Source organism: Electrophorus electricus, chromosome 7 (genome assembly GCF_041902795.1).
Source record: "Electrophorus electricus isolate QZ-2024a chromosome 7, ASM4190279v1, whole genome shotgun sequence".
In the NCBI taxonomy this organism is placed as follows: domain Eukaryota; kingdom Metazoa; phylum Chordata; class Actinopteri; order Gymnotiformes; family Gymnotidae; genus Electrophorus; species Electrophorus electricus.
In genome coordinates, this window is record NC_137503.1 from 27,048,906 (window position 1) to 27,065,440 (window position 16,535).

The 16,535-nt window shown below is 41.0% G+C and overlaps 1 protein-coding gene across 6 annotated transcripts in view; it reads right to left on the reverse strand.

Annotated features, from left to right (window-relative positions):
- The window catches only part of ryr3 (ryanodine receptor 3), a 70,720-nt gene that overhangs the window by 44,405 nt on the left and 9,780 nt on the right, over nucleotides 1-16,535 (reverse strand). For 2 of the 6 annotated variants that reach the window (XM_081717495.1, XM_081717496.1), the window contains exons 3-17: nucleotides 16,368-16,472; nucleotides 13,686-13,706; nucleotides 11,485-11,499; nucleotides 10,981-11,055; nucleotides 10,553-10,631; nucleotides 10,074-10,186; nucleotides 9,478-9,577; nucleotides 9,177-9,270; nucleotides 8,930-9,004; nucleotides 8,339-8,495; nucleotides 7,700-7,864; nucleotides 6,875-6,996; nucleotides 6,552-6,732; nucleotides 6,001-6,136; nucleotides 3,234-3,329 (exon numbers count right to left, since the gene is read on the reverse strand). In XM_081717495.1, the coding sequence (XP_081573621.1) occupies nucleotides 3,234-3,329; nucleotides 6,001-6,136; nucleotides 6,552-6,732; nucleotides 6,875-6,996; nucleotides 7,700-7,864; nucleotides 8,339-8,495; nucleotides 8,930-9,004; nucleotides 9,177-9,270; nucleotides 9,478-9,577; nucleotides 10,074-10,186; nucleotides 10,553-10,631; nucleotides 10,981-11,055; nucleotides 11,485-11,499; nucleotides 13,686-13,706; nucleotides 16,368-16,472 (1,534 nt within the window). Of the gene's footprint in view, nucleotides 1-3,233; nucleotides 3,330-6,000; nucleotides 6,195-6,551; nucleotides 6,733-6,874; nucleotides 6,997-7,699; nucleotides 7,865-8,338; nucleotides 8,496-8,929; nucleotides 9,005-9,176; nucleotides 9,271-9,477; nucleotides 9,578-10,073; nucleotides 10,187-10,552; nucleotides 10,632-10,980; nucleotides 11,056-11,484; nucleotides 11,500-13,685; nucleotides 13,707-16,367; nucleotides 16,473-16,535 lie in introns of those variants that run through there. The other 4 variants (XM_026998958.3, XM_081717497.1, XM_081717499.1 and 1 more) reach the window with 4 other exon arrangements.

The following is a 16,535-nucleotide window of genomic DNA, read 5'->3' on the forward strand; positions in this document are numbered from 1 at the left end:
ATCCAATTAGATTAACTCCTCTCTTTCCCTTTAAAATCTGAGCTGCAATATCCAATCAGATTAACTCCTCTCTTTCCCTTTAAAATCTGAGCATGATCTTTAGTCATGACAGCGAGTATGTAGGAATGCAGCAGCAAAATAATTCCTAGTTGAGGAAACAAACCTACTATAATAAAACTAATAATCTTTTCCTTTCAATAATTAACAATACTTATGAACAAAAATTACAATAATTATTAACAACAATAATGAAATAATAATTATTACCAATACATAAATAATCGTAATAATACCTGTTAATATTAATATCATTATTATTGTTATTGTTATTATTGCTGTGATGAGAATAAAATGATTATTTAATTGTGATGAGTAAATTATTTAAATTATATATTTTTTCTGTGCACAATGACACACCAGATTCAAATATAATAGTCACAATAGAATTGTGTCTCCTTATGAAAAAAAAAAAATCAGTTGTATTTAGTTTGTAAATCAATTGTATTTAGTTGGTAATTAAAAATATTTTAGTGGGGTGATGTTCATGGTCAAAGTTCCATTTTGAGAAATTAGACATTTATGTGCCTGCTTGAAGTGAGGAAAATGCCTTGTTGCACTTTGCGATAGGAGCAGGTCTGAGGAGATGGCAGCATGAGTGCTGATTCAAACCAAAATGGCTTCATATCTACTACTGAACAGGCACATTTTAAATGCCACAGCCCCTGTTGCAGCACTCTACCCACATTGCTGCAGGTGCATTTATTTCTGTCCACCAAATTAAGAAATGGCAATAAATGCATGTGCACCCTACAAAAGTTGTTAAATGCATAAGGTGGCTTTAACATCCTACTGCAGCTATGAGATTACAGCCCTTGAACTTTAAAGCAATGCATCCCCATTCAGCCCCATGGGATGCTGTTACATATGCACTAACAGGCAACAGAAAAGAAATATCCCACGATCCCCAGCGATCTTCAGGTTCAAGCACATTTCTGTACATGTTCGCATTTTGGTAGTTGGCATGATAGCACCTCAAAATGCAAGTTGATCTGTCTGTGATTTGTTTGGGTGAAAATCACTAGATTTTCTCTGTTTACTAAGAGCAATTCAGCAGTTCAATTATTCATATTTGAACAAGACTGAGGCCTATAGTGTTCCCCAAACACTGATCCAAACCAAACTTACCATGCATCCAAAACATGTACAGCAGATTCAGAAAGTATAGTTTTTTAAAGCTTTTAAGATATATAAAAAATCAAAACAATGTATCAAATATCAGACCTTTTATTAAATACTTTGTAGAAGCATCTCTACATGTTTTGCACACCTGGATATAGGTAGATAGCCCATTCTTCATGGCAGATCCTCGCAAGCTCAGATTGGATGGCAAACATTTGTGAAGTATTATTGTCTCTCCACAGACTAATGGGGTTTAAGTCTGGGTTTTGGCTGGGGCACTCAAGAACATTTAGAGATTTGTCCCAAAGGCCCAATATTGTTTTAGTTGTATGCTTTGAGTCATTGTTATTTGAAAGGTGAAATATTGACCCAGTCTTGAGTTTGTTTGCAGTCTGGAGGAGGTATTTGCAAGCATGTTCTTGTATTTGGCTGCATACATCCATTCCTCAACGGCTACCAGTTCCCCTGTCCCTGGCACTGATAAGTACCACCACAGCATGATGCTGCCACCACCATATTTTACCATAGATGTCAACAGGGTGTATTAACGGGGTGATGTGCAGTGCCTGGTTTTTGCCAGACATAGTTCTTATTATTCTACACAAAGAGTTCAGTTTTTGTCTCACTGGACCAAAGGATCTTTTTCCATATGTTCTATGTGTTGCCATGTTTAGTCCTTTGATTGCTGTTTAACAATTTGCAAATGAGCTTCTCTCTTACCATGCATAAAGGCTTGATTTATGGAGTGATACAGAGATGGTTGTTTATCTAATAAGTTCTCCCATCTTTGCACAGGACCTTTGGAGCTCTTTTAGAGTGATCATTGGATTCTTTCTTACCTCACTGACCAAGACCTTTCTTGGCCAGATGCCCAATATGGCCAAAAGGCCAACTCTGACAAGGTTCAAGATTGTGCCAAGCTTTTTCCATTTCAAAATAATTGAGGCCACTATGGTCCTGGAAACAATCAAAGCCTTATATATTATTTTATATCTTTGCCTTGATCTATGCCTTGCCACAATTCGATCATGGAGAGTTCTTTGGATTTCATGGCTTCTTCGGACAATGCAGTATAAACTGTGGGCCGACTTAGATGCATACCTTTTCAAGCTATATTCAATTAATTCAAATTGCAACTTGCAGACTACCACTCAGTTCTAGACACATCTCAAGGATAATTAAACAAACAAGATGCACCTGACCACAACCTGGAGTGCCACAGTAATGGGTCTGAATAGTTTTGTGAAAAAGATATTCCAGTTTTTGATTTTTAGTTTTAGTTTTAGTTAATTCATCATTATGACTGTTTAGTGCAGATTGATAGGTAAAAATGGTAATTATATTAATTTAAAATCAAATCCACAATACAATTAAGAGTGCAAAAAGAGGTCTGAATACTTTCCAAATCCACAGTAACTCTGTATATACCATTCCAGTTTGATGACATTCTGACAACCTATGGCGAGAGTTTTATCTAGTTGATTACAAAAATTAAATTAAATTAAACTGATTTGTATAGTGCTTCTCACAACAAGTGTTGTCACAAAGCAGTTTCACAGAAATCATATATACAGAGAACATGGGTCCAGGCCACTAATGAGCACACAAAGGTGACAGTGGCAACAAAAATCTCCCACCAATGGGTGGGCCATAGCATAATTCATCAGAGGCTAAGGATTAAGACAATAAAAGAATTCTGATTCTCTGAATTAAGTTTCAAAAGTTATTGGCCAAAACCTTTAGCACTGTGCACTGTGCACTGTGCACTGTGCGTAGCGCCCCCTTCAGGCTCATGGGGCTCATCTCACTTGCTTGAGTAGCAGTATAGATTACTACCTATTAAATGCACTTTTTGTCTCTAAGGCTTACAGTTTGGTCTGCACAACTTGATTTTATTGAGAAAAATAATCTTAAGAAACCATCTGAGCAATTGCCATAGGGTTCAGCACTATGTGATTGCCCCCTAATTATCATTCAGTGGGCTACATGCCAGTGCCCTAAATCAGAACAGGAGTGTTAATACCATGTCACTCAATTTAGATTGTAGGGTATACCTGAGGATGACTCCAGACGCTCCAATTTGCTGACCAACCAGTCCAGTCTGCGGGAGAACTGAGTGCAGTTGGGCCTATTTCCTCGGATCAGGGCAGCTGCAGAATATGAATGAGAATAAAAGGTAATAAAAATGCTGCTTAACTCTTTATTCACAATACACCTCCGATCACCACTGTTCCCCTCATATCCTTTGCTGGTGGGTGATATTAAGGAAAACAATTTACCACTGCACTGAACACAGAGTGAGAATGAAATATTAAATGAGAATCTGTGTGCTAACCAATTCATTCCCAAGAGAGACAAGTCATCAAAAGCAGCACGGAGCAGGGGGCTCTGAGAGGAGCTCGTGAGGTATGGCTATGACTGGCGTCAGCCACGCTGGAACTCAGACACCCTGAGCAGAGCAGTTTTGCGAGGCAGTAAATGGACCTGTCAAAAACACTAAAAGTGGCCCTGTGTCATCAGCCTGATGCATCACGCTCACTGTACTGCCTTCCCATTTTAGGCAGTACCTGGCCTCCTCTGACTGTGACCTCCACGCTTCACCAAGAGAGGTGAAGTCTTGTCTAGGCTCAGGAAGGGGGTCTGCCAAATGGGGAGGAGTCAAGGTGAACTAGGAATGTGAGAACCAGGAATGTGAAAGCACCAAAAACTGTATCAAGTGAAGTCACATGAGTTTTCCTGCAGAAAAGTATTAAAAAGCTACAATTACTATAATTTATATAATTGGACAGTAAAACAAATTGTTTCATGCTCTGTAAGCCCACATATTGGCCTTACAATTTTTTTAATTCAATTTACTACCTTTATTGCTTACACATACATTGGTTGAACCATACAACAATTAAGTCCTTTCGTGCATACACCGTGTGCACAATTATTAGGCAAGAGAGTATTTTGACCATATCATATTATGCATATTTTCCAACTCCAAGCTGCATAAACTTGAATGATTATTAGATTTAAGCATATCAGGGGATGTATATTTGTGTAATGAGGGATGGTGTGGCCTAAGGAGATCAACACCCTATATCAAGGTGTGCATAATTATTAGGAAGCTTCTTTTTCTCAGGCAAAATGGGTCAAAAAGAGATTTAACTGATTCTGAAAAGTCAAAAATTGTAAAAGGTCTTTCAGAGGGATGCAGCACTCTTAAAATTCCTAAGATATTAGGGTGTGATCACAGAACCATCAAATGTTTTGTTGCAAATAGTCAACAGGGTTGCAAGAAACGTGTTGGGAAAAAAGATGCAAATTAACTGCCAAAGATTTGAGAAGAATCAAACGTGAAGTGACCAGGAATCCATTATCCTCCAGTGCTGTCATATTCCATAACTGCAACCTATCTGGAATGACCAGAAGTACCAAGTGTTCAGTGCTCAGAGACATTGCCAAGTAAGGGAGGCAGAAACCCAACCAACCCTGAACAAGACACATAAAGTGAAACATCAAGACTGGGCCAAGAAATATCTGAAGACAGAATTTTAAAAGATTTTATGGACTGAGGAGACGAGAGTGACTCTTGACGGACCAGATGGATGGGCCCGTGCCTGGATCAGTAACGGGCACAGAGCTCCACTTTGACTCAGATGCCAGCAAGGTGGAGGTGGGGTACTGCTATGAGCTGGTATTATTAAAGATGAGCTAGTTGGACCTTTACGGGTTGAAGATGGACTCATAATCAACTCCCAAACCTACTGCCAGTTTTTAGAAGTCTGCATCTTTCAAGAAGACCATGATTTTTATGTAGGTCACTGCTCCATTACATGTATCAAAGTACTCCACTGCGTGGCTAGCCAGTAATGGCCATAAAGGTTAAAGAGTAATGACATGGCCCCCTTCCACACCTGAACTAAACCCTATTGAGAACTTGTGGGCCTTTCTTAAATGGGAGATTTATGGTGGAACAGTGTCTAGGACACTGTAGTTTCTTCTGCACAACAAGTTGATCATCAACAGATAAAGAAACCTCAGTGATTTCAGTGTTGCAAGCACCTTACTCTACCTATTCTACCATATGTGCTACAGGAGTACATGTCAACTGATTGGTACAGCAAGAAAGAAATGGTGTGAATAGCTGTAGAAAGGCCAGGTTACAGTTAGCTAAGCAGCACATAAAAAGCCTGTAGAAATCTGAGACATGGTCTTATGGACAGAAGAGATGACTCATTGATGAAATGAGGAAAATGTGGAACAAATAAAAACAAACTGTTCATGATCCAAAACATACAAGCTCATCTGTGAAACATGACAGCACTGACATGCATGGCTTCCAGTGGTCAATTACCCAAGAAAATCCCACTGAGCAGTTCCTCTGGCAGTTCAAATGAAGACCAGCATAATGAAAACAAAAATGCCCCCAAAACAAGCAGGAACTGAAAACGGCTGCTGGACAAACTTGGCAGGGGGCACATCCAATGTTGATGATGTCACAAAGGTCACAGACTTCAGTCTTTGATTGCAAATGATTTGCAACAATGTACTAAAAAAAGACTATGTTTACTTGTTTACCTACATATGGTCCCATGATATGAGGGGATTAAGCACAAATAGGGGTGTAATTCATATATAATTAATCCAGTACAGATGATTAATAGCCTAAAATGTAAGCAAGAACATTAACATTTTTGTCACTGTTCAAATTCAAATGTGGTATAGTGTAGACCCACACCAGCTAGAACTGTGACACTGTGATTCTTTAGAGACAGAACTGCAGTAGGGATGTTCCTCCTGTCATCAGCAGCTATGCATGGAAAGACATCTTACCCAGCAGCTCATAAAGGAGGTTGAGAATGTCCTTCCAGGCCTCCCCTGCCTCCTCGCCTGCCACCTCCTCAAACTCTGCAGCACTGTTGTACACGTTGAGGCGGTCAATGCAGATCGAGAGCAGTGTGAGCATTCCCTTAAAAAGAGCCCAACCAAACAGGAAACAGGACGTCATCCTTATCCACTGCATGGACCTATGTGCAATATCAAATGTTTCCTTAAATCCTGCTCTACACAAGTACCAGGCAAGGTCACAGCTGCTGGAACAGCTAGATTTTATCTTGACCGTACATGATAAACAAAGAGCTAAATGTGCATTTATGAACACTTAGGCATGAGCTGTAAAGGCATCACACATTTCTTATGTTTTAACTTTATCCTGCACACTCCAAGGAATCACCAGTGTCCAGACTCTCATTCCTCACTCTTGTAAACTTTCATATTAGCTTTAATGCAGTTATTAAATAATTCACAGTAATTATAGTACAGTTTAAGTCAAGTGACTGAACTTGATAGGTAAAGCTGGGCTCTACTGTGTGCAGTGCACTCACCTCCTCTTTGAAGAGGTCCTGCCGTTTGATGAGCGAGCGGAGCTGCCTCTGCTTCTCCTCATGATCCAGTTCTGAGTCGGGCTGCTGAAAGTAGGTAATGAGGTCGTTGAGGTTCTGCAGGACCTCAACCACGGGCAGATTCACCTCAGAGGCCTTCTCACCCTTCAGTTCGTCCAGGCCTCTGGGAGCAGAAGGCGAGGAGGTAATAATAATCCCATTAAGACACCACCAGGTAGTGCACTCCCAATGACCATCAGTGTGCGTGGTGAATATGCAAGTGTCTGTGCCAGATGCAGACGGGGCTGATGGGAAGAGTGCAGTACCTGATGAACTGGGTGAAAAGGTGTGTGGTGTTGCGGATGATGCGGGCCGCTCTGGATTCCTCATGCTGGCAGAGCTGTAGGATGACGCCGTCGTCCATGTGGCCCTCTGGGTAAAGGAAGGCCTGTGTGCCACATGCACTCACATCAACAATGATTGACAGCCTTACTGCTCACTCATGTATGGCCCTCCTTCATTAGAGTATTATTACTGCAAAGCATAAATTGATCATACAAGTTAAAACACTTAGCATGGCAAAACAATGCTGAACATCAGAGGAAAAAACTATTCATGTAGTCCCTTGAAATTATTTAAATGGATTATTATTATGAAGGTCTTCCAGAGATAGGTTAAAGCCTGAATCCCTTCAGCTCATACACAACAAAATGAAAGCTTTCAGCCTAATCCTTTACCTGTGGAGATGGAAAACTAAGTAAACCTTCACTGAACGTTTACTGCTCTGCATCTGTGTGCTGGCTGGGCAGTAGACACTAGCTGTGCAGTGCGTCTGGAGGCGACAAGGTGACACTGCCACCATGCTGAACCCCATCATCACGTTCCTTACACAGCCTCGGGTGTCCCGCAGGGTGTGGAGACACCCGCGCTTACTCTCATGCTCACGTGGGGCCTGTCTCGTCTGTCCTGCTTATGGGTCACGATTCTCACTCGACGGGTGCGTTTGACACAACCCGGAATGATACGGCGGCATTATGGCAACAGTGAAGTTCGCCTGAAGTTTCAGACATCCTGGTGCAAGCCACGCCTTTTTCACTGCTACGCCCACAAACACACGATTGCTTTGTCTCTGCAGCCCGCAAGCTCCTCACCCTTCTCTTCAGTGGCCCCAAGCGGGAAGATTTTGCGTCGGGTGCCTGGTAGGACAGCCACAGGCCCGTGGCAGCATGCATGATGAAGCAGACCGAGTCGCCGTACTTGATCTCCGCCACCCCCATGCCGTCGATGTCCCGCTTTGGCCCAGAGTCCACTTTCTCCTGCCAGCGAACAGACAAAGCACATGAGCTCCAAACCCCACAAATGAGCTGGCTAACTGGCCACATGCTCCAGCTGGGTCACTCAACAATATCTCAGGTTTGACTGAGATCAAATGGACAGCGATTTGCAACAGTGCGGAGGACATACTGTTCTAAGTGAATCAATCAGAAGCAGACAAAGGCAGGTCAGTGATCATCCTGCTCTACTTATTACAGCAAAGGCATACCTAATAGGTCGTTATAATAACGATAAATTCATATGCTGAAGATAAATATTGGAGTGGTTACTTTTCCAATCACTAAACTGAAACTGTTATAGATGTTCATGCTGTAAACATAAACGTGTGAGATGAGCTAGTAAATCATATATGTCCTTCACTATGTGAGCTATTGATCTGTGTCATGTGTTTTTTTCATAATTGGTGATATCAAGCATTAAAATGCACCATAAAACTATATATTTATGAGTCAAACCTTGCTTGGCCTGAAGCAGAAGGCGGTAGCAGTGGTGTCGGACTTCTCTCTGTCGAGCAGCACCAGGCCGCGGTCATCCGTCTGGCCCAGGTAATGACCAGTGGACAGGTGGCGCAAGCGGAAGGGCTGACCCCACCGAATGTGGCTTCCACTCCAGCTATGCCACACAAGACAGCCAACAAAGCTAGGTGTAAGTCCCACTGGAGTGCGCAATATAGTCTCTGTGTCGTCTTGGTCTATAAACGTGATGCAATGTTTAGGTTTAAAGGCAATAAGTAATGATTTGCTTTGTCTCCCTCTTTTTTATAAATGCAATAATAATAATTCAGCTGTGAGTTACAAAACTGAAGTACAGAAGAGGTTTTGGTGTGGAAGTGCCCCCTACTTCAAGAATAAACTTTGCAATCTGAACTAACTCTTTGGGAGTTTTGTGTATAAGTGAAAGAGACAGCCCAGAGGCAGCGATGTCTAGGTCATCTAAAATTTAGCTATCCCAGCCTCGGAACAGGCAGCTCTGTACATGTCAGTGTACATTTTTTTCTGTCTCTGTGTATGTGTGTGTTTGGAGGGAGGTAGGGTGTGTGTGTTCACCTTATGCGAAGTGGCTCCACCCTCCACAGAGACCTGGCCCGGGACCCACCCTTCCCAGCCTCATAGTTCACTATCCTGTGGAAGCAGAGCACTTACACTTCACATACAGCTCCACTCTCGAAATGCATGCTTTCCAGCAAAACATAGCCACGGCTGCTCAGATGGCATGCCTATCATTAAATCTTATCCACAGTTGTAATGAAGCAGCCATTGTGAAGTCCTGCAAGCTGAGGGTAAAGCATCCCACCTCTGCTGCTCTTCAGATTTGTCAGATCCTGGTATGGTGAGGCTCTCATCATGCCCACGGAACAAGCGCATCACTTGTCCTCCCAATAAATATCCTAAGGGGACATAAGCCAACAGTGGCTACAGGAGCCAATAGGTCTAACAGAGCATATAGAAATAACCTTATTAAACAATGACTTATGCTTCAGATGATCAAAAAAATTCCTTGTGAATTTATAGTTAAAAGAGCACATATACATATGGAGCAATTGGAAAGGCCTGAACTGATGGTGAGGGAGAGGTGCATGTGGAAGTGAACTGACCCACTGCCACATTGCTGCCAGAGCAGGTAGGCTGCACATTCCACAGTGTTTGCATGAAAGAAGCATCCACTTGGATATTTCCATTGGAGATAGACAGGTGCTGCAAAAAAGGCAGGTATTTGCAGCATGGTTGGGTGTGTGTGTGTGTTTACAAGTGTATAACAAAGACAAGTTGGAAGCTTCATTAGTTCTGTTCTAAAAGTGTGCTTAATTCTCAGATGGCCTCAGCAGAATTCTAAGCTCATTTTTCAACCTGACATCTCATTTAATTCAACTCAATGGTGTGAGAAAGGTATATTGGGTCCATATGACAGTTGCAAATAGATTTTTTTTTTTTAATCACAGGCTGGGATGATATGGCAAATCAACTTATCAACAATCTTGTGTATTCAGTAATATGATATTTCTAGTGAGTCTTAGGATATGAATACAGCTAGTCTGAAAAGGACAGTTAGATACAGTAAATCAATATTTAAAGCAAAAGTATAAAAGAGAAGAAGAACACAAAAATATATCCAAGTAGCAGAAGTAGTAGTCTTAAAGCTGCCCAGAAAAAAGGTCTTATTTGTAGTGTACATATGCAATTCAGCACTCACCAAATACCTCTCTGAAGACACACTGACCAAGATGAGATCATCACCAATACGAACCTTCTCACCCTCAGACCTCTGCTTCGAGGCCGGGTGGATGGTCCACCAACAAGCTTCCCCTGTGTGATGAAAACAACAAAAAAAGCTTCTGAACCAGAAATAAAGCAACAGCCTTTCATTAACTTTCATCAATCAAATCCTATCTCCTAGGGATAAATGAAACTTTTGCTGTAGGGTAATGAAGGACATTTCCACACACATATCAAAATATCACATATGTGACCCTTCCAATAGTGGCCTGCTCAGATAATACATAAAAATAGCAAGGCTTTTAGGTTTTATTGTGGACTTCAAGTGTCTGGAGAAAGCCCACTAAGATGATGAATAAAGCTTCTGGTTCAATAGTTGCCACAAATCCATTTTAAATTTAAAACAGGCTAACAGGCATTTAGTTTTTGACAACTGATTGTTTCAGTCTTAAATACCTGTGGATTCCTCTTGTAAGCCAACGTCAAATGACAGCTTATCAGTCAGAGACCGTGACGTCTTTAAACAGGCCAAGTACTGTTATAAGAAAGTCACGTTAGAACATCTGCCATTCATCTGGGTTTGTAGTAAAAGGGTGAGAAGAAGACACCCACGGCATTGCTCGGAATCCAAACACAGCAGTCTAACTTTTTTTCATTTAATAAATATTAGCATCTAGCATTATACCATTTTATTTAATTTAATGCATGCTTCAATTTTTCAGCAACAGTAAAACTGTTTATTGACAGTAGGAAATAATAGCCACTGCTCTGGCCATTGTTTCGACAGTACGTATTGATAATGAGATTTGATTTGTGGTGGCTGTAAGTGGCAGCCTAGCTAATCCACCTCCTGCCATGCTGTAATCGGTGATCTGAGTTCTCACCATTCCACTAAAGGAATGTCTCAGTAGGATGGCGTGACCGTACAGCAGTGTCCGATGTCCACCGCCCTGCCCTGCCTAAAGTGTGGTGTGAAGGCGGGAGGAAAATGGAGAGGTAAAGGGAAAAGAGAGAGAGAGAGAGAGAGAGACAAAGTTAGTGAGCAGTAGTAGGAATACTGAGAGAGGGGGAGAAAAGTGTTTCACAGCAAAGGATCTTTTCAGAAAAGAAAAGATGTGTCATCTTTTGTCACTCAAAACAGGGAACTTTTCTCTTTGAAAACTGCTTCACATGCCATTGCCCTCAGGGGGCCATGTTAGGGGACAATTTCCCGTTCGCTTTATGTGAACGAGAAAAAATTTCATTGTTGTACCTCAGATGAGGAAATGTCCAGTAAAACTGTAAAACTACTTTAACACAATTTTGCAAAAAAATGAAACAAGCTAATAAGAATTATATATAATGCTTCTTGGCCAAAACTGCAAAGTGAAAAATTATGACATACTTACCCGCCTTAAAAACCTCTGTAAGCATTTGGGAAACAAATAGATTTTTCTTTATGAAATGTTCATAATATGTGCAGTGCTTTAGGGAAAATGCTAAAATGACATAAACCAATTCAAAGTGTACTGTGCTTTGAAATGATTGTTACTTGTTACTGCAGACTTCATGTCAGAGAAGACAAACAAAAATATATAATTCGGTAATGAGCCCTTGCACCCAGCTCTTTTAGTGTAGCTGGGCTTAATATTTCAGGGTTGCTGACACATCACATGCTGTTCTATGACCTTTGGCCACCTGCCAGTCTAATATGACACTATTAAAGACCTACAACGCAAGTGCTTTAACATAATTTAAATTTTAAATATTATTTGAAACAAATGAAAAATATCTTCCAGCTATTATCTTCTTGAGGGAAGTTACAAGGAACCTTTTTAATATGAACAAGATTTCCAGACTCAAGCTGAAATTCTGTAATAACAAGACTGCCACGGCATTTCCAATAAACCATTGTGAGAAATTCAAATGACAGTCCTTCAGTGTGACCAAGCAGGCCAATATAATATGAAACACCAAAATAAATAAAAAAGAAATTAGCTGATCCCACAAAATAGCAGAAAATATGAAATTTGTGTTTCAAGGCATATTTACTCTGGAATCAACATTCCACAACATTTCCTCTTCAGTGGTACCCCTGAAATTTGATTGTCATACTTCAACTGTGAGAAAAATGACATCATCTCAAACAATGTGTAAACTTTAATATTACAACCTTAGAAAGAAAATGAGTAAACACATTCTTGAGCGTCATCGCAGAGTGTACAAGTCATTGCATCTGAGAATTCTGCTACAGTCGTTGGCCAGAAGGATGGTTTACAACTGTTACCCTTTTTGTAAAGGATTAATGGCATGATTATTGAATTCTTTTCCTGCTGTCATTAATGTCAGATAGCACACAAATGAGATAAAATGGCTGAAGAAGAGACTTAACACTCTCATTTTAGTGTAGTGTACCAAAAACCCAAAAGGATATGTTTTGATATTGGATCCTTTACATAAACATTACAGGTCTGTTTCCTGTTAAGCTTAGTCTTGGAATAAATTGTAATGGCAGTGGTAATTCACCAACTGATCTTACATTCTAAGTCTAATCCGTTTAGGAGAAATCTTGGCCTGGGAAACAGGCCCTGCATTGAGCTGAATATGCAGAAAATGGATTTCACGTTGCATCTCTCGAGGCAAATGGAAAAGGCTTACTGTGTCCATTTTGGCACATTCATTTATCACTCATAGGGCTTTCACTACAGGACGATTTGTCTTGGCCAACTGTATTTTGGCAGATACTAAGAATGTCAATTCTGGATGTCCAATTACAGTTGTCAGTATCTATTTCTTCCAAACAGTTTTTTTTTTTACATGAAACGAGAGTGTGAAGCATGTTGGAAGTTCTGGTGTGGCGAGAGCTAAACAGATTAGCTGACTGTACTTCATTAGTTTGGTTAGTGTCTAAGCAAACCTTTGTGAATCTAAGAACTAAGCTACTAAAGTGCTCATGGATGGGAAACTCTAGCAAAGGCACCTCCAACCACACCCAGTCTCAAACTCAGACCTTTCAGGCAGCAAACATGTTCTCTGACCACCAGATAAAAGAGCCAGTTTGCTGGCACAGAGCACCCATTTACCTTCCTGAGTGACCGTCTCCATCGCACCACCCTCTCTTTCAGGGCGCGACATTCTCTGTCACCCTACCCTCTCCTTAGGGGAGTGTACCCCTACACTTCACACCTTCTATGTGTCCCTCACACATCTACCCTTCCTCCAGGATCACACCCTTGCCCCTCACCAGGGCTTCACACCGGGCTTCAGAACTTCCGCTAACAGCAGTTGGCGGGTGGGGGGGGGGCTTCAACAATGTGCACACACCCGATGGCCTCACAATGCCAGCCCACTTCTGACACCATTTGTAGCAAAGACTGAGGGCAGCAACCACACACAGTCTCTTTCAGGCAGCAAACATGAGCTCTGACCACCAAAGAGCCAGCTCGCAGCCAGAGCACACATTTACCATCCTGAGTGACCGTCTCAACACAAACACTCTAAGGTGAGAAGGCACTAGACCACAAGAGAGTTAGTTTTGTTTGATTGTTAATAAGCTTTTGGCACGCATGCATATTCTCCAAGTGAGGAATGAACTGTAAACATGACATACCCATCGTTCATGATCAGGAAGCTAGCCATGAATAAAAGATACAGATGTTACAGTTAACAAAAGATAAAATTGCACTTACCAATTTGATATGCATCATTGAAATTTAAATTGAGATATTGCTGTCAAAAAGTACTTTGATAGGCATGAGCATAAGGTCCATTAGGTTGCCTACTGTACCAATATTAACATGTTAAAATGTTAAATTCCTACAGATGAAACGGTGACTTTGTTTTCTATTAATTTCAAATATCAATAACCATCAATAGAGTATCAGATTATTGTAAGGTTCAATTGCCAATAAGTTGATTATCGAGATAAACAGATAACTGTCCTTCGACATTGATGACCCTAAAACACATCAGCAGAAACTGTTAGAGAACTCTGAGCCTCCAGAAAACACTATTTTCATACATTAATATTGGTACAATCCTGTTTATAATGCACCAGATGTTGAAACTGGTAAAATGATCTTTCAAATGTTTAATAAAACGTCAGGATGTGATTTCATGGATGTGGCTGCAAAAGCATCCATAGACAGCACAACTGCATATCAAGCCATTCTGGTAGTTCATGGCATTAGATTTGGACAGATAAATTTTACTCGGTGAGGTACAATACTGTCACAACCAGTAGTCTGTTATTTATGAAAGTATGTACATTACTTGCATTGTTAGTGAGTTGATGTGCTCAAGTCCATGTGGAGATATATGGTGCCAGATGAGAACGAAACAACTATATACACTATATTGCCAAAATTATTCACTCACCCATCTAAATCATTGAATTCAGGTGTTCCCATTACTTCCATAACCACAGGTGTATAAAACCAAGGCATGCAGGCTGCTTCTACAAACATTTGTGAAAGAATGGGTCACTCTCAGGAGCTCAGTGAATTCCAGCATGGTACCGTGAAAGGATGCCACCTGTGCAACAAGTCCAGTCGTGTAATTTCCTTGCTACTAAATATTCTACAGTCAACTGTCAGTGGTATTATAACAAAGTGAAAGCGATTGAGAACGACAGCAACTCAGCCACAAAGTGGTACGCTATGTAAAATGACACAGTGGGGTCAGCGGATGCTGAGGCGCATAGTGCGCAGAGGTCACCAATTTTCTGCAGTCAATCACTACAGAACTCCAAACTTCATGTGGCCTTCAGATTAGCTCAAGAACAGTGCATAGAGAGCTTCATGGAATGAGTTTCCTTGGCTGAGCATCTGCATCCAAGCCTTACATCACCAAGCACAATGAAAAGCGTTGGATGCAGTGGTGCAAAGCACGCCACCGCTGGACTCTAGAGCAGTGGAGACATGTTCTCTGGAGTGATGAATCACACTTCTCCATCTGGCAATCCCATGGACAACTCTGGGTTTGGCGGTTGCTAAGAGAACGGTAATTGTCTGACTGCATTGTACCAAGTATAAAGGTTGTCTGAGGGGAGATTATGGTGTGCGGTTGTTTTTCAGTAGTTGGGTTCGGCCCCTTAGTTCCACTGAAAGCAACTGATAATGTGTCAGCATATGAAGAGATTTTGGATAATGTCATGCTCCCAACTTTGTGGGAATAGTTTGGGGATGGCCCCTTCTTGTTCCAACATGACTGCGCACCAGTGCACAAAGCAAGGTTCATAAAGAGATGGATGAGCGAGGTCAGTGTAGAAGAACTTGACTGGCCTGCACAGAGTCCTGACCTCAACCCTACAGAACGCCTTTGGGATGAATTAGAGCTAGGCCTTGTCGTCCAACATCAGTGTCTGACCTCACATTCTAGAAGAATGGTGAAAAATTCCCATAGACACACTCCTAAACCTTGTGGAAAGCCTTCCCAGAAGAGTTGAAGCTGTTATAGCTGCAACGGCTGGGCCAACATCATATTAAACCCCATGGATTAAGATTAGCATGTCACTCAAATTTGTATGCGTGCGAAGGCAAACAAGGAAATATTTTTGGCAATATAGTGTATATAACTTGTACAATGGTAGTACCAACAACTTATTAACCAGTGAAGTCTTTTGTTTTTTTTTTCAGAAATATGCATTATGAGTTTGATACTTCTACTCCAGAACAGCCTTCATAACATCCTGCAAGTAGAATGTTGGCATGTGCATTAGAAGAAATTAATAGTGTTTGTGAAGATTTACTGGCTGACAGTGCTACATAATGACTATGTCATGAAGAGTAAATACTTACCCAGAGTGTTAAACAACCAGTTAAGACTATAGCCGTATGGATACCTATGACCTTTTCATTACAACTACAGGACATAAACAGCATAGCAGGCTGCCACCAGATGATAGCACCTAAAGCTGTTATAATCCAAAAAATCTCCCTTACCCACCATGAACCTGCCAACAATCTGCTATGTTTTTGCAAGAGACAGATTTTATCTACATATAAATCATGTAACAGTTACAATTCCTGTTGCAGTGAACCTGAATAAATATTATAATAAGAAAAATAAACTAATTATTCAACACAAACAGATGTCAATTACAGATTGTCTTCCAGTGATTTAAGTGATTTGGATATAAAGAGAAAATAGAAAATTGAGCCTTTGAACAGATTAACATCTCATTATAGAGATTCCTGTAGTGTGGTATTTAATATTATACAGAAGAAATTTGTCTGGATTTCTCTGTTATGGGGTTGCTGGACAGTGGAAGTGACAGAGGTGACATACTTACCCCTTCACCATTCTGTACTACGGTAGCCAGCATTTCCTGCAGGGCCCGCACAGAGAGTGACTGCTCCAGCACAAACGTACAGATGCACAAATCAGGAGGAACATACTACAGAGACACAGAGAGAGCGAGAGAGAGATTTCGCATAAACATGTGCCCACAGGTACAATA